General features: G+C 42.1%; 1 protein-coding gene across 1 annotated transcript in view; it reads right to left on the bottom strand.

Moving 5' to 3' along the window:
• Positions 1-1,824: 1,824 nt before the first annotated feature.
• The window catches only part of cngk (cyclic nucleotide-gated potassium channel), a 26,641-nt gene continuing 5,945 nt past the window's right edge, over positions 1,825-22,520 (bottom strand). The window contains exons 4-40 of the mRNA XM_066716294.1: positions 19,820-19,943; positions 18,078-18,351; positions 17,898-17,972; positions 17,314-17,389; positions 16,740-16,917; positions 16,260-16,424; positions 15,958-16,104; positions 15,667-15,729; positions 15,294-15,408; positions 14,069-14,182; positions 13,746-13,906; positions 13,366-13,508; positions 13,096-13,205; positions 12,792-12,924; positions 12,493-12,609; positions 12,247-12,346; positions 11,825-11,971; positions 11,344-11,465; positions 10,926-11,056; positions 10,730-10,820; positions 9,522-10,183; positions 8,829-8,932; positions 8,116-8,259; positions 7,753-7,914; positions 7,414-7,506; positions 6,920-7,069; positions 6,571-6,704; positions 5,987-6,198; positions 5,247-5,482; positions 4,852-4,923; positions 4,410-4,684; positions 3,979-4,106; positions 3,546-3,772; positions 3,181-3,338; positions 2,986-3,089; positions 2,416-2,711; positions 1,825-2,239 (exon numbers count right to left, since the gene is read on the bottom strand). Of these exons, the coding sequence (XP_066572391.1) occupies positions 2,419-2,711; positions 2,986-3,089; positions 3,181-3,338; positions 3,546-3,772; positions 3,979-4,106; positions 4,410-4,684; positions 4,852-4,923; positions 5,247-5,482; positions 5,987-6,198; positions 6,571-6,704; positions 6,920-7,069; positions 7,414-7,506; positions 7,753-7,914; positions 8,116-8,259; positions 8,829-8,932; positions 9,522-10,183; positions 10,730-10,820; positions 10,926-11,056; positions 11,344-11,465; positions 11,825-11,971; positions 12,247-12,346; positions 12,493-12,609; positions 12,792-12,924; positions 13,096-13,205; positions 13,366-13,508; positions 13,746-13,906; positions 14,069-14,182; positions 15,294-15,408; positions 15,667-15,729; positions 15,958-16,104; positions 16,260-16,424; positions 16,740-16,917; positions 17,314-17,389; positions 17,898-17,972; positions 18,078-18,351; positions 19,820-19,943 (5,740 nt within the window). The 3' untranslated portion in view covers positions 1,825-2,239; positions 2,416-2,418. The remainder of the gene's footprint in view (positions 2,240-2,415; positions 2,712-2,985; positions 3,090-3,180; positions 3,339-3,545; positions 3,773-3,978; positions 4,107-4,409; positions 4,685-4,851; positions 4,924-5,246; positions 5,483-5,986; positions 6,199-6,570; positions 6,705-6,919; positions 7,070-7,413; positions 7,507-7,752; positions 7,915-8,115; positions 8,260-8,828; positions 8,933-9,521; positions 10,184-10,729; positions 10,821-10,925; positions 11,057-11,343; positions 11,466-11,824; positions 11,972-12,246; positions 12,347-12,492; positions 12,610-12,791; positions 12,925-13,095; positions 13,206-13,365; positions 13,509-13,745; positions 13,907-14,068; positions 14,183-15,293; positions 15,409-15,666; positions 15,730-15,957; positions 16,105-16,259; positions 16,425-16,739; positions 16,918-17,313; positions 17,390-17,897; positions 17,973-18,077; positions 18,352-19,819; positions 19,944-22,520) is intronic.

Below are 22,520 nucleotides of genomic sequence, written 5' to 3'. Positions count from 1 at the left end.
AGACTGAGAATGTATTTATTATATAGATGGTGGACCATACAGTTCCCATTGTAAAATTATTTTTTTTGCAACAATTTGTTATTTAAAGTGAGTCAGAGGCTCACAAACAGAGTTGTCTCTGAACAGCCCAAGCAGAAATAAAAGGTCATTACAAACAGATAAAGAACATGTTCTCACTATGGTGATCCATGCAAAAATATTCCTGTTAAATTAACCAAAGGCATGCCAAGTGCCAGAGTTACACAGAGACCCTTTGTCTAAAGCCTCTTTGTTTCATTTTAAGACAGAATATAGCTCTTCTCTGTGGGGAATAACATTCGGGCAAGGGCATACACGAATCCAAATCCTTTGGGGGATTCCTTAACATTCCATGTGATGTCAAAGCTGGAACATTTTGGCATTGAAATCATGAACCTTCAGCTCTAATAAATGGCTGGACATATTATTATGGTCAGAACAACCAGGGTTAATACAGGGACAAGACAGAGTGTTTTAATATGACAAGGAAAATTGTCAAATACTTATTTTTTCTTAATTTTTTATTCGCCTTTGAAGCAGCACCCTGAAAAAAGATTTAAAAAAACACTACTACTCGTAGTATGGCAATACTGCCATCTGCAGACATTTGATTGAACTGCATGGTCAAGTATAAAACCTGAAGGATGATAGTTCTGCAGTTCTCCTCTTTTTATCTTAAATCTACCCCCCCCCCCCCCAACCAATTAATAAAAACTTTTAAAAAAAACGGTATGTCGTATTTCCAGCACAAAAGCTGTGGGAGGAGTGATTGACCGAATGGAATAATAATTCAGAGAACAAGATTCTACGTGATCTCACATGCTGACAGATAATCACCATAATAATGTAGGATCCAGCCGCTCTGTGAGCAGCACATGCAAACACATGGACACTGTATGACACACACTGCCTGACCTTCACCACACATAGCAGAATGCCCTGCGAGACGCAGTACACAGACGTCCTCCTCCCCAGGACAGTCAGCCGAGCGGCAGGATCACAGTCTCTTCACACTCATGGCTGTCACTGTGTTTACAACGGTACACCAGACCCAACTTCAATCAATCAGTCAATCAATTACATTTATTTGTATAGCAAACTTAAAACAACACATGTTGACCAAAGTGCTTTACAGTAACAAAATTTAAAATACAATCACAATTTAAAACATGTACAATAAAAGTCAAGACAATAAGAGTAAATCTAAGAACAGTTATAAGCAATAGAATAAAAATGAGTCTTCAACTGAGATTTAAAAGACTCAATACTATCACTTAATCTAATATGAATCGACAGACTATTCCAAAGGCGAGGGGCTGCAACAGAGAAGGCAGGATCCCCTTTAGTTTTCAAACGAGATTTAGGGACACTTAAAAGCAAACTCTGTGAAGATCTTAAAAATCTAACGGTTTGATATTAATGTAAGAAATCTAAAATATAATCTGGTGCAAGTCCATGTAAACCCTTAAAAACCATTAAGAGAATCTTAAATTGAACTGGAAGCCAATGCAACGAGGCTAAGACTGGAGAAATACTTGTGTACTTTTGGTGCGTACGTCAGGAGTCTAGCCACTGCATTTTGCACTAGCTGTAAGCGTGATAGTGAAGTATTTGATATCCCCACATATAAAGAATAAAGAACTTCACCATGTTTTTTAAGACAAACAAGCACAGTGGATAGTATAGAACAATACTTTTATTAGGGTCTTTGTTAACATTCAATGTTCATATAATAAATAAGTTAATATATATATATATATATATTTTTTTTTTTAAATAAATAAATTCAATTATTTTCAGGAGACAAAGCAACTACAAGACAATTAAAATGAAAAGCATATTTCCTAGATGTTAAGATTATATTTGCAAATACAAATAAAATATAGGAAACAGAAAAAAAAAAAACTTGGATCCACCTGGAAAAACTCAGGCCCAGGCTGTTGTAGGGCGGCTTGTGCTCATCCAGCCATCACAGTAGCAGCGCATCCACCATCTTAGGCCTGCAGGTGGACTTCTGAGCCCTGCTCACAGCCTCCCAGGCAAACACTACACACACACACACCCTGTCTAAACACACAACTAAACAAACACGTACAAAACACACAGCAAACAAATCCAGTCCACAATCCATATCCGTTGTCAAATTGCCAGTCCAAGGTCACACTGTTGGTTTATCTGTCCGCTCGCAGGCCCGTCTGCCTTCCCACCACAGGATGTCTGCCTGTTGAGGGAGGAGGGGAGACGGTCAACATGGAAACAGGGTCGGCTTCAGAGGGTCTTTACTCTCATAAACTGTTACTGTCATATTCACTAAGCAATTGAGATCTGGGGCTGCGTTTGAGTACTTGTTAATTCTTGCTGCCATCAGTACTTAGTTCAGAGCAGTTCTGTACACACCTCTTACAGCTGACTGTCTGCCTGCGGGACAATGGACTGCATGTTGAGGGAGTCCATGTCATACCGGTAGAGGGAGGCCACTGCAAAAAAGTCGTCTTCCAGGAGAGCGAGGACTTCCACATATAGATCAGATATCCACGACTCTCTGTATTTCATCTGTAGGACCAGCTCGTTGCCCCCGTAGGTTGCGCCCGTTGACAGAAACTCCACCTGTCCGTTCCTGACCACCTTTACCGTCCCATTCACCACCACAAACATCTGCGTGGCAATGTCTCCTCTCCTCGCCAGGTATTCCCCTTCAAGCACAAAGAGAGAAAACAAAACACAGGCTTGAACACAGGCGGTGTGGGTGTGGCACACGTGTGAGCTGTGGCAGCAGTGACGTGCCAAGCTCCCCCGGCACAAGAACACAATGTTGCCGCACTATTGCCGTGTAGAGCCCAGTTTTTAAACTGGCATTCGCACAGCTTACAGTTCCTATAGCGCAAGAGCAACATCTGGGCTCGTATCAGTGTCTGAAGAACCAATGCAGGCTGTGCTTGACCTCTGACCCCAAGGAGTGTCACTCACCTGGAGTGAAGTTCAGCAGCCGCATTGTGGTGGAGAGGTGTTCCAGGAAGGGTGTTGACATCTTGGCCAAGACGTCATGCTGCTGAAGAGCTTCTAAACCGGTCCTGAAACATTGGGAAATTAACATTTACTCTGGTCCCGGTCTGTGAGGATTCACGTGTGTCACGTGTGTGGGATCTCAGGCCCTGTCCTTACCGGTCGAATATGTCTGCCCTCATATATCGGGGAATGTCCCTAAAGATCGTCTCTGAGTTCCTGCCTCTAGTGCAGATCCACTTGTGTTTGAAATAGTGTATAATTTTGTCTCGTAACTTGGGGGAGATGTTATTATCCCTCAAGACGCTTTTTATGTCCTGAAATGATAAACACAAGGCAGCGGTTATCTGCTAGTCTAAGGGCTGGCGATCTGCTCAAGTCTCGATACTTGTGTTGAAGCAGCCATCCTTTCACTGCGCTCTCCTCACCGGTCACAGTCAAGCACTATGACTTCCCTTAAGCTCAACACTCAACACTCATCGCTTTCAACATTGGATAATTCAAATCTCTTCTATCATGAATACCTGCAGCTTCTCTTTGTTGGCCACCTGCAGAACATGCTTGTTGGCCAGCGTCGAGAAGATCATTCCCAGGTTGTACACAATGTGTACCTTGGCCAAAATGCAGAAAACAATTGCGAACCAGAGCTCACTCTTTGTCATGGCCACAATATCACCGAAGCCTGTACTTGTGTAGGTTGTTAAAGTCCAGTAAACTGAATACAAGTACAGGTCTGTGAATTTCTTAACATCTGCAAAAACAAGTTACAAAATTTACTTTTTAGTACATAATTACATATTAGTATAGTATATTTCAAATCACTGACTATGAATAATAAATAAAAGGAAGCACTACCACTTTGTATGTAATATTCTACAGTTTGTTTCAGCTGTACTGTCCACACATCTGCAGATATAAAATAGTGCTTTATTCTGTTCCAGTTCAAAGAATACTTGCCTACTTGTTGGTACCATGACCCTGGGATGCACATGCTTGGGCAGCTCAGCGCCACAAACACGAGAGCGCAGCAGTGATTGAGCAGGAGGAAGTGCACAAGATATTTCAGCAGGCGGATTGCCAGGAGGCTGTGAACAAGAAACACTGTCAGTACCTGGGAAAGCATCAGGGTTTACACAAGCAGAACTACACTGGATCTGCATTCATCAAGACTAGGACGAGCTCACTGATCAGCGCTGCATATTGAACTGCTGACAGTGAAAGCACTGCGTGTGTGAGACGTGTAACAGGCCAAACCACGCAAAACCCAACACTTCACTGTATTTAAAACACCACATTAAAATATACAGGAATGCCTGATGGATGAAACCAAAACTGGAAAAATTGCATCACAAAGACCCCGGACAACAATGGAGCTGTAGCTTACTAACCTTGAAGTTATGGCCTTTTCTTCCTGTCTTAGAAATACTAAAACAGAGAAAATCCGGACCAGCTGAGCAGCACGGACCCACACAAAGATAGCCAGGTAATTCGCAGCAGGCATTTGGGTGGCCAAGTGAAACACGGTGGCACCATAGGGGAACGAGCTCACAAAATAAAAGAAAAAGCCCAGTTTCCTCCATAAGAAGTGTCTCGCCACAGATTTACGATTTGAGACGTAATTTCCATCTTCATCATAGTAGCAGATATTCATGATGACTAAAACCTGAAATAAAGAAACAGAAAACTGAGAAAGGTGCACTCTGTGAGTGTCCATACACCTCCGGCCCCCATGACAACATCAGAGACCCTCAAGCATTCTCCAAACACTCAGCAGTTATACAGCAGATACCTGACAACACACAACAAACTAAATCTACGAAACAGATTTACCTCCACGAACTGGATGTACTCAACGACACTGGCGAACAGATAGAGATTCACATCAGCATTGTAAACAGCCGGCTGCAACAGAAACCACACATCTGTCACCTTGCATTGCATCTCCAAACTGATATATATTCATATCGAGGCCGACGAGCGGCTCCACACTGAAAGGTTAAGTCTTTGATTTTGTTTTACAGTTTATGTTTGAGGCCAGATGTTGCCAAACATTTTGTAATTATACTATTTCAACTATTTAGAAAATGTATTTCTAACTGTGGCCTACAGAAATAACGTATAATTAAAACAATGCATTTAGATACAGTTCAAGCATCTGATATTACATTTAATACGTGTTTATCGGAGTAACTGCAATACATGTTGAATACAGTGTGCTCACTCACCATATATGTGACACACCAGAAGTGCACGACAGTCACCACAGCAGAGAAATACTGATACCAGCGCAAGACGGGGTTCTTCGGATCAATGGTCTTGCTGCGGATCATCTGTATGAAGCGCCACGTGTTTCTGCAGCATGTTAGGAGTGCGCTGCCCAGACGATGGCCCAGGCGAACCCAGAGTGGCAGGCTGGACTCCAGTGCCTCAGCCCTGGCATACTGCTCATACAATTCAAGAACTAAAGCAAGAAACAAATTAGTTACAAAGAAGCAAAAGAAACAAGAGGCAAGGGGCAAAAAAGACGTGTGCTCAGTGTGAACACTAATGGTTAACGGTTCTCTGATGTTTTTACCTGTTCAACAGACTGGGACCTAATGTGTATACAATGATACAACCATCAGTCCACCCATAAATACATCAATAAACACACAAATCAATCAGTAAGTAAACTGGGAATGCAAGGTATGGAAGATGCAACACTGGTGCCACCCTGCAGGGGTGAGGAGTGACTCTGGGCTGTGAGATGCCCTCCTGACTGGGCAGAGCTCCTTTAAAGACAACACAAGCCCCTCAGTCAGCAAAGGAAAGCTACCCATCCGTCCCTCACAGCTGCAGTGTGAAGAGTGAGTGTCTCATTTACCGTAGTGCAGAATATGCGTACAGAACAAAGACATGAATAATAAATGCCAATGAAGACATAAAGCACATGCTTCAGCTGTGCAGTCTGAAATCAATCGCTTACGGCCTGGTCTCTGGTGGCATGATGAGGTTTGGTCTTGGTTGCTGAAGGGCAGCTGGGACCTGGCGGCAATTTCCTCTAGTTTAGTCTTTTGGATTTCCTTTCCTACTTCCTCTACAACCTGCTTGAACTCCTGGTAGATGTCTGGGTAATATTGAAAAGTTTCCTCAAAGCTCTTCTTTGTCAAGACACACAGATCGCAATTTGAAGCAGCTCTGTAATGCAAACATATAAAAATATGATTAAACAATAGTCTTCTTTCTTTTTTTTAACGTCTCCTCTATAAAGGTGTTCAGGACACGACAACAATCAATCAAACTTGAGAAAAGCAGCAGCACTGATACTCAATCAGTGACGTACCCCAGCTTTTACTCCAAGTAATGCATGTACAAGAATGGGATCGCCAGAGCACAGAAAAATGCCATCACTGTGCACTGAAGGGCCACATTACTGCTTTTTTTTACCCACAAAATCAACCCCGTGCAATTCAGCGCGGTGGAGACATCCTGCCTATAGAAACACAGTGAATGAGCACAGGAGTGAGTGGCCCTCAGCAATGACTATGACAGTGAAGAGGCCAGGCAGACCTGATCGTTGCTGCACGGGGCTCTGAGTGAAGGAAGCTGTCCTCTCCAAAGTACTGTCCCACTTTCAGCGTGAACAAAACAGTCCCTCCATTACCAGCCAAAACCTCCACCTCTCCTTTCTGAATGAAAAACATCTGAAACGGAATATAAAGATTCATCAACAAGTCAATCGTGCACCTTTACTGCTTTACAAACACAATTTAACTGAGCATGTCAAACCTCTATCCCTGCTGTGAATGCAGTCTTTAATCAAGCATAGTTAAAGTGCTGCTTCTTATTGTAGCCCCTATGGACTGTCCCTATTGTTAGCAACACAGCCACGGGTCACTGCACCAGCGATGCTTCCTACCTCCGATTCACAGTCACCCCTCTTATACACGATGTTGCCCATTCTGAAGAAGCGGTGCCGGACCTGTCTGGAGAGCATGCGAGTGATGCCGCCATCGTACTCGAGCTTCTCCAGGCTCTCTGCTCGCAGCATTTTGTGGAAGATTGGCCCCTGTGTGATTCATGGCAGAGGGTAAAGCACAATCTAAAGAACAGCAGACAGCTCACGGTTAGAGAGCAGTGCCCCAGCCCTGCTGAAGGAGAGCACAGAGGGTCGCTTCCCTGCTCGGCTGCTCGCTCTTCTCCCTGTCTTCCTTAGCTTTTGTTCTCAACAGGGAGATGTAACATTTTGCACAGCCACTCACACAGTCATGCAGCAGGATAAGAGCTGGGTTGTTTAATCACAGGTGCGTTTCGATAGACTCCCTTTGCTTCTGTTCACTCCCTGCCTGACTGACCCGTGTGGACAACACTTACATCATCTGATCTCACTGTTAAAATGAGGAACATACTCACGTCAAGTTTCCCTGACAGCCGGAGCATTTGATCGGACAACTCGATAGCCTCATGTCTCACCCTCCTCTGGAATCTGAACTGGATTCCAAAAGCCTGAAATAACATCAATATATTGCTATTGATCACAACTTCGCACCTTGCAGGCCTACAGCTTGTATAGTGCCATTACTTTTCCCCACATGTTTACATCGGAAGGCAATCCCGTGTTGAATGGCTCATAGGGGTAATGATGGTGCAGACCCAACCCTGCTCTCATGCCCGTGTCATTAGGGACGTGCTGGAACTCACGAGAGGAGCGCAGTGCTGAGTGATATGTTTACGAGCTGATGAACATGTTACCTTTGCGATCAGGTCTGCATACATGAAGGTGGAAATATCCCCACGCAGCGAAGACGGCAGGTAGCGGAACAGTGAGTCTTGATCAATTCCATGCATGCGCCTCCACTTGGACTCAAGAAACTGGATAATGTTCTCATAGAAGTCTCCGGTCAGACCATTTCTCTGAAACAGGGACAGTGTGTTATGTTCAGAGTGTGCTGGGCACTTACTCCAGCTCACAGGAACAACAGGAAGCATCTTTCCTCTCACAGTCACACTTAAACCCTGCTCAGTTTCCAGCCACCACTGAAGAGGACTAGCAGGACATGCCCATTGGATCCCCTTAGCAATAATGGGATTGTATACAGTGGGCACAGGCTGTACCTCCAGAAAGTGTTTGATTCCATCCTTCCTCTCCATAAAGGCAACTCTGGGAGCATCAGCATTGGCCAGTATGGAGGTCATGGACCCCCCGACCCAGCCGCAGAACAGGGGTCCTGACACCATTATCGCAGACACAATGATTTTCTGGAATCAAGCAAATGAGCATTTAATGTTTTGGTCAGAGCTTTGTCATTACCCTGTCATTACAATTAAAGTTCTTCTGTGAGTACATTCATCTTAAGTAGTTTATAAAATACCGGTACTTTCTTCAAACACTGGAGAAAATATACTTTAAAATACTATTGGCTTCATTTCCTAACATTTTGCAGTAGATTATAAAAACAGTGATACTAGCCAGAGGTGCCAACAGAAACCCCTGACTTTCCAGATGGTCTAAAGTGTCCGAATACCAGTGATGGCATTATCAACCCAGTGAGCTGGGATATCTACACCAGCACATTCGCACCATACACTGGGTTTGACCTAAATAGAAATACATTTCATTTCTAGCATGTCTGCAGTCACAATAAGATGAAAATGTTGTCATTGCCCCTTAATTGTTGCCACACGACTCCATTCATCAAATCATACAAACTTATTTGGGGCCACAAGTGACACCACTGCCTTAAACTTTCAGAAATAGTATTTTTGTTTAGCCATAAGTCTGCAACTGTGTCTTGGGTACAGTGGTTGAATGGAGGGCTTTGTCTTACCGTGGAGAGCAGGCACGCAGAGATGTCCCCATAGCCAACAGTAGTCACGGTTGCTGTGATGAAGTACAGAGAGATTGTGTACAGGTATGGGAAACTCACAGTGTCTGGTGGGAAAAAATATCATCATGTTGGCATATATTCTATAATTGTGTCATGGCAGTGATTTGAAATGGCACATTATACATCTAATTAACCTGAATGAAAACAATGGAACTTTTTTGTATGGGTTGTAATCAATTATTCAGATAGAACCCGTTTAATTTCTTCGGTTACGTTCCTATCATTGGTAACACTTTACATTAAGTGGGTGACGTGTGTGTAAGAACTGAGCTGTTACAGTGTATTTACTCACAATATACCAACAGCTTTAAACTATGTTAAATCATTAACCATCAGTGTGCATAATTACACAGCACAAACAAGTGCACAGTGCTGTACATAATTACTTAGGAACCAACACCCCAAAACTGCACATAATGTCAAATGTTACCATATTTCTTAAAACATGGTTTCAAATCAATTTGCATGACTTCCTCTTGCCTTCCAAGTAGAAAACTAAAAACTTCCACCACACTGTTTCAGCAGCCTGTGTTAAAGAGCTCTTCTCTGGACTGCAGAGTCACGCATTTCAAACTGGAAAACTGGTTTTGGGGTAGAGAGAAAACATACGTCAATGATTTATTCAATACATACCAAAATCGAGGCCATATAAATTGTCCAAGTGCATCACCCAGGAGTCTGCAGTGCAGTTGTGTTGGATCTTTGGCAGGAAGTACTTGTCTCCACTCTTACTGCTGAAGTCTGTCCCAGGAGGGCAAACTGCTGCAAACACAACGCAGGTGCAGAAGTGGAGAAAAAGCATGGCGTACAAACAAAACTTCAATAAACTCACTGCCGTCTTTTCTGTTGCGACTCCGGCCTGCCAGTGCTTAAACGTGCAGTTGACTCGATACAGCTGCAGCATGTGGGGTAAACTGAAGAAGGCAATGATGTGCAGTGCTCTTGTATTGTTGAAGAATGTGTTATTGTCATCATATGTAGATACTGCCATCAAGCCAAACACTTCCCACGGAAAGCAGCTCACGAAGTCCATCAGGAAGCCGGTCTTCAGGTATTGCTTGGCTGTTTCCACGGTATCCACAACCACCCTGGAGCCCCGAGAAAACGCCACATGTAGCCGAATGTACATGTCAATCCAGCAGACGATCAGCAGGAAGACTAAGGCTTTCCAAAGGTCTTGCTGAAAGTGCAGGAATGACCACAGGAGGGAAGACACAGCGCAGATCGTTAACGCCAGGAGGAGACGGAAACACTCCCACCAGAAAAGACGTGAGCCGTTGGGGATTATAGCACGCCTGTAAGCAGACAGTGGATAGAGTTAGTGAGGGGATATTCAATTTAACTGAACACAATGAAGAGGTCCAGCTGTGCTTCTGAAAAAATGTCTGCAGGCATGAACAGAAAACAATCCTCAATATAACTAAAGGTTACACACACATACCACTCCAAACTCAATGATACAACTAAATGTGCAGTGTTACAGCACCAGTGCAGGTTACACTCTCATATCCCCACCCATCTTCTTCACAGAGACCCATGGGTGGGAATTTGGTTTCGTCTTTCCAAGTCAAACCCTGCGTTCTCCCTGGGGAGGAGTGCAACTCACCGCATGAGGAAAGCTCTTGGCAGGGTATGAAAGAAGAACAGTGCAAATCTCCCACTCAGTGGCCTGTAACACACATTAAAGAAGTGCAACAAATAATCCAGTATTAATCAGTGGACTCTTTCACACAGATTGTTTGGACAGAGCTAGTTAGAATGTTTCTAGTGGCGTATCAGTAGCACACACAAGTACACCTACGCACTGACAGAATATGTCTGAATATTGTGTCTTGGCTTACTCTGGTTGAGTCTGACTGGTCTGCCTGAGAGCCTCCACATGCTCCTCTTCATTGCCCGCATACATTTCGAAGATGCCAAAGTCCTCTACGTCTGATGCAAAAGATTATACCATACTTATTTCATGAATTTATGTATCCTTTAATAACACATTAAAGCAATAACGATGCACTCTAAAAGCTGAGGGCAGAGACTTACAGCATTTGGACTTCTCGTGGAATTGGCGGCCAACACACGACAGGTTTACAGTTTTAATTATCTGTGGTTCCTTTCTCAACCATACACATTCAGAGGACTGAAGACACTCTGCCTGCAGTCTTTCGAATTGGCTGAAGAAAAAACAAAATCATAAACGGGCTATTTACCAACGTTTTAAATAACTAAAACAGCACAAATGATTGCCTGATCGATACAGACAATTGTCTTTCCTTTTCACACATTCAGTGATGACTCACCTGTCATGAAACAGTGGTTAACCATTAGTGCTTTACAGCATGGTCACGACTTTATTTTTAATTGCTTAACAAAGCAAACAAATAAAAGCATTCTAGCACCCCTCAAACGAGAAAAACTGTACACATCGCTTATGATATTCCACCTTATTTCACACTTTTACCTTTTAATGACTGGATGATTGTCAAGAATTGGTTTCAGTCTGTCAAAGTCAATGACAATAACTTGGCACATTGTTTGGGCACGCACAATCCTTTGTGCTGGTTTCCCATATAAGAACCCGCCCTGAAAGAAAAAAGGCATGACAGACACAAACACACACAGACAGAACACACAAACGACAGATCAGTTTCAAGTCCTGCTGCAAGACCAAATGTTGAGTGGGCAGCTGTGCGAGTGCCCACAGCTACACTGCTTACACTACTAGGACTGTCAGCTATACAGCGCCTCAACTCATGGAGTGAAGTTCAAATCTCACCTCTCCAAAATATGTTCCTGCGCATAGAAATCCCATAATGTCAGAGAAATTGTCGTTTAAGATCTACAGAATTGAAAAAAGAACAGAATTAGTGAATGAACATCGACTGTAGCAGCTATGGAGCTTGCCGTTTGAAACAAAGTACCTTCCAAAAAACTCTTCCTACCTGACAAGTTCCCTCCTTGATGAAGAAGAGCTCGCGAGTGATGCAGTCTTTGTACTGTATGATCTCTCCTCTGGGATAGAAGTACATTGTGGATACTGTGGCAATATCCCTAATTAATGAATCTCCAGCTTCCTTAAAATAACGGTACTGTGGAAAAAAAGAACAACACCATCTTTCTTCCCCAGAAATATTTCCTTAAAACGCACAAGTATGAGGTTTATCACCCCAATATGAACCCTGCTCTTTATATAAACATGAAGTATCTATATGGATTAGTTTGGCAATACAGTGTAGTATCTGTCACACAATGCATTGTAAGTGTACAATTCAATCATTAATAAAGCCATGTCAAACACACCACAAACTTTTAGGGGCTTTACCTGGCAGTATTGCACAGGTCAAGCTGTTGACCAGACTCACACCTTGGACAGAAGCTTGCCTCGCTCCTCCATGAGGATGACTTCCTGCAGCTCACTGGGCAGGTCATGCATCAGGAAAGGGCTGCCTGGGAACGCCTGCCCCCTACATGACAAGTGCAGACACTCAAGTCCGCAGACACACACAGACTGCTCACTAGATAGTCTATACAGGCTACTCTGAATCTCCCTCACTAAGTGTCCAGCTGACCTGCAAGGCCCAGAGCTTTCCTCAGCAACTGATTAACTTACTGGTATTTCTCCCAAAGAAGGCTCATGTAATCTATCACCCTGTCCTGCAGAGACTGGCTGAGCTTGTGGCTTTTCATGAATTGGGTCACGGCTCGGAGATTGTCCTGAAAGGTAAACCTACAAAACATTTTAAGTTTCTAACTCTCATGTATCAATCCGCTGTAAATCAACATTACTATATTATGCACCGATGGACAGAGTACACAGCCAGCAGTGCTGTAGAAATGTAGATGGACGCAGAGGACAGTGATGAGTTCACAGTGCTTACTGAGAATTATACATAACAGAAATGGACTCACCTGGCCGAATTTGTACTTGCCAGTGTGGCAGAAATTAGGCTATTGAGGTAGTTGAAAACAAAGAGCCCGATGATGCACACAAAGATGGTCACTATCTGCTCTGAAAGAGTGCTGGCCGTAATATCACCGAACCCTAAAAACAACGTACATTTCAAAACACAGTAACAAACACAGACAGGAATTAAATCTTCTCTTATTCTAAGGCTATGATTGTGGACACAAGCGTGATCTGTGCAGCTCACAAAACCTCACAGGGTAGAATGATGGCCGACACAAATACAGCTGGTGATGCCCTGCCCCTCACCTGTGGTTGTCATCGTAGTTATGGCCCAGTAGAATGTGACGACGTAGTGGTAGAAGTGGGACTGGCATGCTCCAAGTCCATTATCCCACGCCCAGGTGTCTTCATCGCACCTGCAAAAAAGGACAGCCCAACCTCTGTGGATCTGTGGTCTTCAAAGCACATTTGCTGAAGTACTGCACACGCTCTAGGGTGGCCAAGTAACAAACACTAACAAACACTGTGCATATAGCCAATTCATGAGGGTATGTACAGACAGGAATCGGTCCTTACCTTGTATAATAGCAGCCTTGCAGGTAGAAAAGTCCGGCGCAAAAGTGCACAGCAAGTAACAGAAGAAATGCACACTTCGCTGTCCTGTACTCTATCCAATTCTTCTCTGGGTTTTTTTCATTTTTTGCGAAAAATGAAAACAGCTGAAGCAATGAGAAGAACAAATAAACAGAAACCAAGGTAACAGTGTGCAGCTTCAAATGAGATGATGAGTAAAGCAGTGTCTCTGTGCCCGTCATGCCCGCCCTGTGATTTCTCTGCCACAGATTAACTGAATCAGCATCCGTGTGCAATGCAATAGTGAGTGTGTGAGGTGCCAATGGGTTCTGGCCATACAAAATGTGTTTCCAATACACAACCACCTATTCTATGAACTTCACCTTCCGAATCCATAGCAGGCGGTTCAGTCTGAACACAGCCCACTGCTTCTGAGCCGTGAAGAAGGAGAACACATCAAAAGGGAAGAAGGTCAGCACATCGAAAACCAGATCCCAGGAGTGCACATAGTGATTGAAGATACTTTTAAACTCTAATAAGTAGCCTGTAATCACATGCAAAAAACAAAGGTGTGTTTTAAGCCAATATGATTCCAATAATTCCAATAATACATCTAAAATATACTTATTCATATCCATGTTTCACAGCAAGCAGAGAATACAGTGACACAACACCCCTGTGGTAAATACCCAGGCTTGTCTCTCACCATCATTAGAATGGACCTGCGTACAACAGCGGAAGACGATGTCCAGAACAGCTACAACATCAGCAATCCAGCTCACTGCCAGGAAAAATTCTGCCCGACCTTCACTTTGAAACCCTGGAGTGGAGTTTTAGAGGGATATTATTTTATTTGGTACCAAAAAAACAATTCATACATAAACATTTCAAAGTACAAATATCTTTAAAACACAGTACAAACCTGCTGTCCCATCATAGTGTGTAAAAAACACCATCCACAACTGTATAAATACAAAAATGGCCAAGCACAAAAAGGTAACTATTTCCCATGTTTGGACAAACTTGCAGTCTGGGCTTATCGTCTTCTTCCAAAAGGGCTGAAAAGATACAAAAACACATCAGAAGGCTGAGTCTGTCATTGTCATTTCTGGCAGTGTGAACACAGGACTGAGCCATGAGCGCACAGCCCTGACTGGACGACTTCTGTTCCGCTCTTTGGGACAAAGGGAATCACAAATTTACAAAAAATTTGGCTAGGCTGCAAAAGCATTTCAAAGACATAATCATAAATATGATTCTACTGTATTTTCCTTAGGACAAAGTGTCTGTATGCGAAGGCCAGCAATTCGCTCACCTTGTTAGAGCCCAGCCTGAGTGGGGCGTCTGCACCGAGGCAGGCACTGTGGCAGAGAAAATCTGCCCCTCACTTGCCTGGAACAAAAAATACCTATTTTGCATGATATACATCTTACTATTGGATGACCGGACAGATCCCTGTCCATGATCACGCTCTGGGGATTGGTGGCTACCCCGATATCATCTGCGCTCATGATTGGACGGGACATGCTTTGAAGGAGCTGCTCTGCTGTGCGTCTGAGCGTCGCATGATCTGTGAAAACCAATGCCTCTCGAATTATATATTTTTTTAGTTATGCAGCATTATCTTGGAAAAACAGACGGCACAAGATAGGAAGGAAACAGCAATGTACATCAATATGAACTCATATATAACAGGCATTTCCACATTGTTTTAAACTTATGCGAAGTTAAAATAGAATAACGTTTTTCATTTTATTTCTCAGAGGTGAAATGGTTAGCCTGGGCTGCAGGACAACAACATTTATTCCCCCCACCCCCATACCAGTACTTCTGAATTTCCATTTTGACCACTCTAAGCATGTGTGTGTATATATAAAGATTCATACAAAGGACAAACTAAATAAGCATTCCCTACATTAAATGACACATACCTTGTGGAAAATGTGCAAACTCCATGCCAAGGTCTTTGAGCTCCAGCACACAGGCCTCACACACGGTCTCAGCAACAATTGTGACATTTCGTGGAATTTCACCCGTTAGATAAACCTTGAAGAAAGACAAAGGTTGTTATTCCTAAAATACATTCCTTAGTATTAATTGTTCACACAAAAATCCAAATATTTGGTTTCTTCAGATTTCTTCTTCTCTTCCTGAATAAAACAATTAAGAACATATTTTAAAGGTGTCCAACAGAAGATAATTCAATGCACAGGCATCACTGGAAATGTGACTGGACAGTTTGTCTGTAAACTAGAGACTGTTTCAGAACTGAGCATCACCTCAGACCAGCATAGGAGCCCATACCTCTCCGATTAATGCTCCAGGAAACAAAGTAGCCACTTTGTTATTAGGTCCATCTCTGATTGCCTGGGGAAAAAAGATTTAACATTGTAAAGTTAACTTTAATACCTTGTAAAATCTGCATTTTAAAACGTGTAGTTCAAAATGTGAACACTATAACAAGAATGTAGTTCGGTATATTAAATCAAGGCAATAGACTTTCAAAATAATTCCAGTAAAACTCCACTGAAACTACTTAATATGTAAATACGTGTACCTATAGTCTGTATAAGTAGCTTGGCTCTGAGTACCTACCTGTACACGCCCATGCTGAATGAAGTGCATGGATTGAACAATGTCCCCTGCCTTGGCAAGGATTTGCCCAGGGCTGTAGGTGATGGTTTTAAGTTTGACTGACAGCACCCTCTGGAAGGCTTCGCCAGTGTCCTGGAACAGAGCGGCCTGGAGAGAAAGGGTCAGCTTGACATTACTACTCAGACCATGAACAATTGGAGGGTTTTAGTCCTTAACTGTTATTCAACCGGTTCTACAGGAAAAGTAGGGACAACAGAAAGAAATGTAAGTTAGTGTCCTGAGAAAAAAACACTGAGCCTTACTTGTCTCAGAATTGCCTGGTGACACTCTGAGGAGATTTCTGAGTGCAGATTAAAGGGGAGGTCTTCCACTAATTTGTTGGATACGCTGCCCTTTTGATGTCTCCATAGATAAATATAAAAATCATAAACCCAGGTTTGCATGTCTAGAGGCAAGCCTGTCTCTCTCTAAAAAATACAAAATAAAGTCAAGGAAAATGCTGACAACAAACAAAATATCAAAAAGCAGGATGAGGTCAATATAAATTTGACAATGCACATCAATGTTAACCAAACCACTATTGTAATTTTGCAAAAAAAAAATGTCTCTCTGTTCCATTAACATGCTAATAGAATGTACAAAGAGCAAATCTGGTATGTAAAAGAGTCGCTATCCTTTCATTGTAGCTTTTGCTGATACAGGCTGACAGTTTGAATAAATACACAATTACTAAAACAAAAACATCAATGTCTTCATTACAGGTGCACAGAGTTGAAATTTACCATGTATGTCTTGATAGTCTGAAGACGATGGTAAAAACGCCCTCTGCGAGCATCAAGGTTGGCACAAATTGAGCTCATGCCAGTTACAATGTGCCCAGTAATGGCTACCAATCCAACTACCATCCAAAAGGTTGTGTAAAACATTTCTTCCAGGTCGGTTGGATAGATATCACCGTAACTGTGCAAAAGAATCAAACACTCCATATTAAACAAGGCTCATTTCATTTGCAGTTTCTTCAGTACAGTACAGTACTGTGGAAGAAAAAATAACTTTTTTACCGACAGAAACATTTATCTAAAAGTACAGAAAGCATTGGTTTCAAATCAAATGATTTTTCACATTTCTTGATGATCAGCACGGTTTACAATTGTATTTTCAGCAAGGCACAACTTTATCTCCGGAGTAGTTTTACTTATGGCGAGAGTACTCTCTGTGAAAATAATCCGCTGTCGTCCGCACTGAGCCGCGGTGCCGCGGCAGGGGGAATGAATGCCTGTGTGTGTTTCTCTGCTAGCTATCAATACAAACAGTAGAGATTTCAAAATAAAGCAAGTGACAGCATCATTTACTCACCCAACTGTAGATAAGGTGACTGTCGACCAGTAAAGAGAGGTAACATATAACTGGTGAGGTGAGGTGACAGGATTATCTGTGGAACAAATAATTATAATATTACTCAAATATCACCCTTTATAGATGCTCTAGTTTTTTATCAATGTGTTAAATGTGTCAATGTGTATAAATGTGTGAAATAACATGACTAGGAAGAAAATGCAATAACCTAGTAAAGTAAGCCAGGATTGCAGTTTGGTGCAGTTGTGTTCTGCGGCTTCTTTCACAGCCCTGCATACCAATGCATACCTTTCAGCAAAAGGAAGACAGACACGTTTCACAAAGACAATCTCAACACATGTTTAAAACTGATGAAATGATTGAAATTCCCAATTCGTTAGATTTACAGACCTCCCAGAGTGTCCCAATAGTGTCTCTAAGCATTCAAAGGTGCAACATTAATTTTGGGAACAAAAGTGAAAAGATGCAGCGGCTCCAACAAGCAAAAGGTTCAAACGCACCGCTGGTAGAACATTATGAGGCACAATCCATGGGCAGGCAGGGCGAATGAATGCCTTACCAGCCGCACGCTGCAAACTGGATACACAGGAGTAGAACCCAGGTGTATCTGAAGGCCGCCAGGTACACCTTATTGACATCCAGATGTTTCTCCAGGGATGCTAGAAGAGACAGGGACCAATACTACACAATTAGCTTCATTTATTTCTGTTATTATTTCTAGATACGTAAAAAGGAGAGAGAGCGAGAGAGAGATACTTACTTACCCATATAGTGAAACAACCCAACGATCTTCAGAGCACGGTTTAGGTAAAAATAGAAGGAATATCCATACTGAAACATCACCAACTCGAGGGGAAGGACGCACAGCACATCAAGCAGGAACCAGCCTTTGAGGTACTGGACTCGTACCTGACTGGTGACAGTGCGCCATTCAGACTCAAAGTCAATGTAAAAATGAGAGGCGATGTTCAAGATGAAGACAGCATCCAAGATGTACACAAGCGCTGTCAGATAGGGGTAATCTGTGAAAAAAAAAACCTGAGGAGGAAACAACGAGGTTAGAATTAATTAAGTTGTGGGCGTTGGGGGTGGGGGTGTTGTTTAATACATGTAAATTACTTAATTTCATAATTATACTTTCGTAATCCTTTAGTTGTGTGAGTGTCTGTGTGTGTGTGTGTGGGGGGGGGGTATTACCTTTAAGACTGTTAGCCACACAGACATAAGGGATGTAATGAAAATGAACCTCTCCCAGTACTGTACTTTGCGTGATTTGGGAGACACAGCATGTGTGTGCTCTGTCGCGATGTGGTCCGGCTCGCAATCGATCATTACTGCCGCCATTGCGGGGTGGTGTTGGAACTTCTTAAACTGAAATGAAACGCACAGGTAGATAGATAGATACATATAAATAAGGTGACCATCTGCCATGAGTCCAATTTAAGAACAGCATGATCCCATTTGAGGGACATTGCAGGAAAACACGTACATAAGAATAATAACAACAACAATATTAACAGAGGTGTGAAATGAAAGTCCAAAAATCTGAGGAAGAAAATTCAGCCGGGGGTCTGGAGCCCGCAGGCCCAGTACACCAACACATTTTAAAGGGCTGCGCTGCATTCTGACTATTTCCTTCATCAGCCTGTCTGATCATTTCCATTGCTGTCTGCATCTCTTCATTTGATCGAGTGCTTGTGTGAATAATTACATGATATGATAAGTCAAAAACATCGTTAATATACGCCAGGACTCTACCCCTGCCGGTGGGGGAGGGTTGTTTAAAGATGGACTAAGTAATAGATTTTATCCTTCCCCAATATGGCCGCGCTTCCGGTACGGTGTGAACTTGATGACGCAACTGAAATCGCTCTATCAAATAAAGAATACAGCGTAGATTCCAAAACTGCCAGTTACTCCAGTGACAGTTGAATTTTCAAAATTTGAAGTTTCGTAATTTCAAAGCTCTTAACTGTCGTCTCAACCTAACACCCCAACGAAATAACACCTTCCCGGTTCGTTGTCGAAGTCTTTACAGACGTCAGCCATTCATTAACGATCAACAGTTGTTCACAAACGCTTCAAATAGGCGCACATCACCACCATACCGGCCATCGACCACGATTATATGGCCGGACTCCATCGCTGCTGGAGCGGACGGGTTAAACACGCACACCGCGGTCTGGTTGCATACATATAGACTAAATCTTTGTCTTGGTCCAATTAATAAGTCGCATTAACGATAGACACAGTTAAACCCGTTGCATACATTTCCTTAGACTGGTCTTAGTTAGTCAATCATGGCAATTGTAAGACACTTGTAGGGGGGAAAAGCATGGCGGACAATTCTCTGAAACAGCGACAATCCCAGTTCACAGTAACTGAAAATCTATGCCAGTTATTCAAATACAATGATATATTTTATTATTATTATTATTATTACTTCCCCGCACCCTCAAACACAAGGCATGGGATGAAATATAAAACAGCTCAAACACCCGCGCACTGGGTGAGGCCGCCTGTACACGGCCCAGAGCGCCGGACTGGCGGTGGCGGTGCTGCGGGCGGGTCTCGCTGCTCTGCGGAGGTTGCGGTTAGTCAGTGCCGCTCCGCCAGCATCGGCACAGCAGCTCCAATGGAAACAGACGGAGCCTAATTTAGCCGGGAGGTCAGCATGACTTTCCGGGCTTAATTTTATTCGGTCCCAGACAAATCCCGGACATTTTTAGATCAAAAATCCGTCCGGACGGAGATTAAGGACCGAAAAAGAGGATATGCCTCGGAAAAACCTGGACGGTTGGTCACCCTCGATATAAATAGGCTATACACTGACATGTCATTATAAAGAAAGTTAAAAAACAATGATACACTGTTTATATCTTTCCAAATCAACCAATCAATCGGCATTTTGATTTCAGTACAAATATTTGCAAACTCTTCAAATAGGCCTACTGAAAAAAAACGAGAGGAAGAAAACAATCCGTAAATAATTTGCAATATAAATCAGCGGCGAGTTGAGCAGGGCTCTGCGTTGTGACAGATAGCTCCCTAAGGACCATGCAATGCTTCAATCAAAGGTTTTACTGAACAAACAAAGCTAGAAATAAATTAAATAAAAAGCATATCCTACCGTGTGTACGTAGAAATGTCTTCAGAACTGTCCTCAGTCTTCGAAGCAGAAAGTGTCCAGCAGTGAAAGAAGTGGAGAAGACGGGCCCTATTTATAACCGTGAAGCAAGACCGTTGGAACTGGCAGCCAATCAGGGAGCTCTATTTTAAAATCGATACGTTTAACGGTTTCAACCGAAGTCTTAACTGTATGTTGTTTGAATTTAATTTAATTCAATTCAATTTAAAAAGCGATTCGTTAGTTACTTCCCAACGTCTCTGAGCTCAACTGCCATGTCCAAATGAAACAGTTTCTCACTTGGCCATGTGTGATATGCATGCACATTTTTGTAAATGCATTGTGCAAAAAGAAAGAAATACCCGCACACTTACTACAGCTCCAAAAAATAAAAAGTATTTATTTAGCCCATGTTTCACAGGTTTTTTAGCAACGTTTTGATCTACCAGAGATCTTCATCAGGATATGAAACACATTTGCAAACCATCTGGTTAAATACTTAATACTTATAGTTAATTTGTCAGATACACACAGGTGATTAAAAACACGAATTATTCAATCTCATTAATGAGAGTTAATACACATCATCTTGCCACAATTCCATCAAAATACCTGCTAACATCATCTCATTTATAATCTTTTTAATTTGATAAATATCACAATTCGCAGGTTTAAATAATTATGTCATGGCACAAGAAATCACACATGAAAAAATACACATAAGATACAAGCAATCTCATATCAAACAAAAAGCTGTTACACTTACACATCAGCAAGGGTTATTTTCTTTTTAAAGATTAATCCTTTTCCTAATAAAAATGATTATATACACACGTTTACAAATATTTTCCCTCACAAAAAAGGTTTTAAATCAAATTCTTCATTAAGTCCTTTGGGAGATTATCATATTTAAATAGTAAATCCAAAATGTCTCTTGGCATAACAGCACTCGATTAATGTCCCCCCCCCCCCTCTTCTTGATGTCTTATGGCATAAATCCTTCTATATTTTAAGGATGCAATAGGATGTTTTCCCTGTATAAAATGTAGTGCCACTGGGGTTCACTGATCATAGTAATAAGACTCCTTTTTGTTTTAACAATGTATGCTTGATTTAATAATCTACATTTTGCATATTACAAGTGTTAATGCCTTTAATTGCAATATTTTTACCAGATACAGGATGGCAAAATGAGGAACATTTGTAGGTAAAGTTACATTGTGCATAGTGTCCACATTTATAATTACCATCAGGGATATCGCAGGACAACAGGAGGCAGATCTGAATGTACCAATAAGTCTTTTCTCTTGGTTTCCCCCCTAAAACAGCCTTCAAATGCTTGTTTCTTGTGACATTTCAGAGGGAGATTTGAGGATTTTTAGGGCCAATCATGCTTTGAATATAATACTCATTCAATGATAAAATGCTTATCATACATGAAGTAAAAATAATATGTTTAAATAATTGTAATGGTTACTGTACTTGTGCCATAAGGACACTTATCTTAAGAAAAACAGACTCAAACTCAAAGTGCTTTATATTGTTGGGAAATAGTCTAATAAATAAAACAACAAGAATAAGTAGAAATAGTAAATTTTCTGGGGGAATCTGGGCAGGACCAATTGGCACTGTTTCTCTGTCATAGCAGATTGACCTGAGGTTAACCACTGAGGCGAAATAACCTGTTCATTCGTACCTGCTGGGATGGGCTGATGTGCTCTCCGATTGTGCAAGATTTCAGTGTAGTTCAGAAGGGAGAGAGACAGTGATGGAGTCTAAACAGCACAGACTTGTATCTAGTCTGCTAGCAGTACCAACTGCATAAAGACAACATTTTTGACCTCAACATTAAACAGACCTCAGTATCTTGTGTTACTTTTGTGAGTGTAAAGTTCATAGTTCTGAAATTTGACCCCTCAAGGACCCCTCTGCAAGCTACTTGAAACTGAAAGGCGGCCTTTTAAAACGTTACCTTGAATTTAGTTTTAGTCTTTTCGTTGTTGTTCTTTGTTTAATATATTTGAATACAGTGGCACACATGTCAGTCTGCAATGTTACATTTAATTTCACCATCGGTACT

Source organism: Amia ocellicauda, chromosome 11 (assembly GCF_036373705.1).
Source record: "Amia ocellicauda isolate fAmiCal2 chromosome 11, fAmiCal2.hap1, whole genome shotgun sequence".
Classification (NCBI taxonomy): Eukaryota; Metazoa; Chordata; class Actinopteri; order Amiiformes; family Amiidae; genus Amia; species Amia ocellicauda.
The sequence above is the reverse complement of the archived record's forward strand: the minus strand, read 5'-3'. Positions and strand labels throughout refer to the sequence as shown.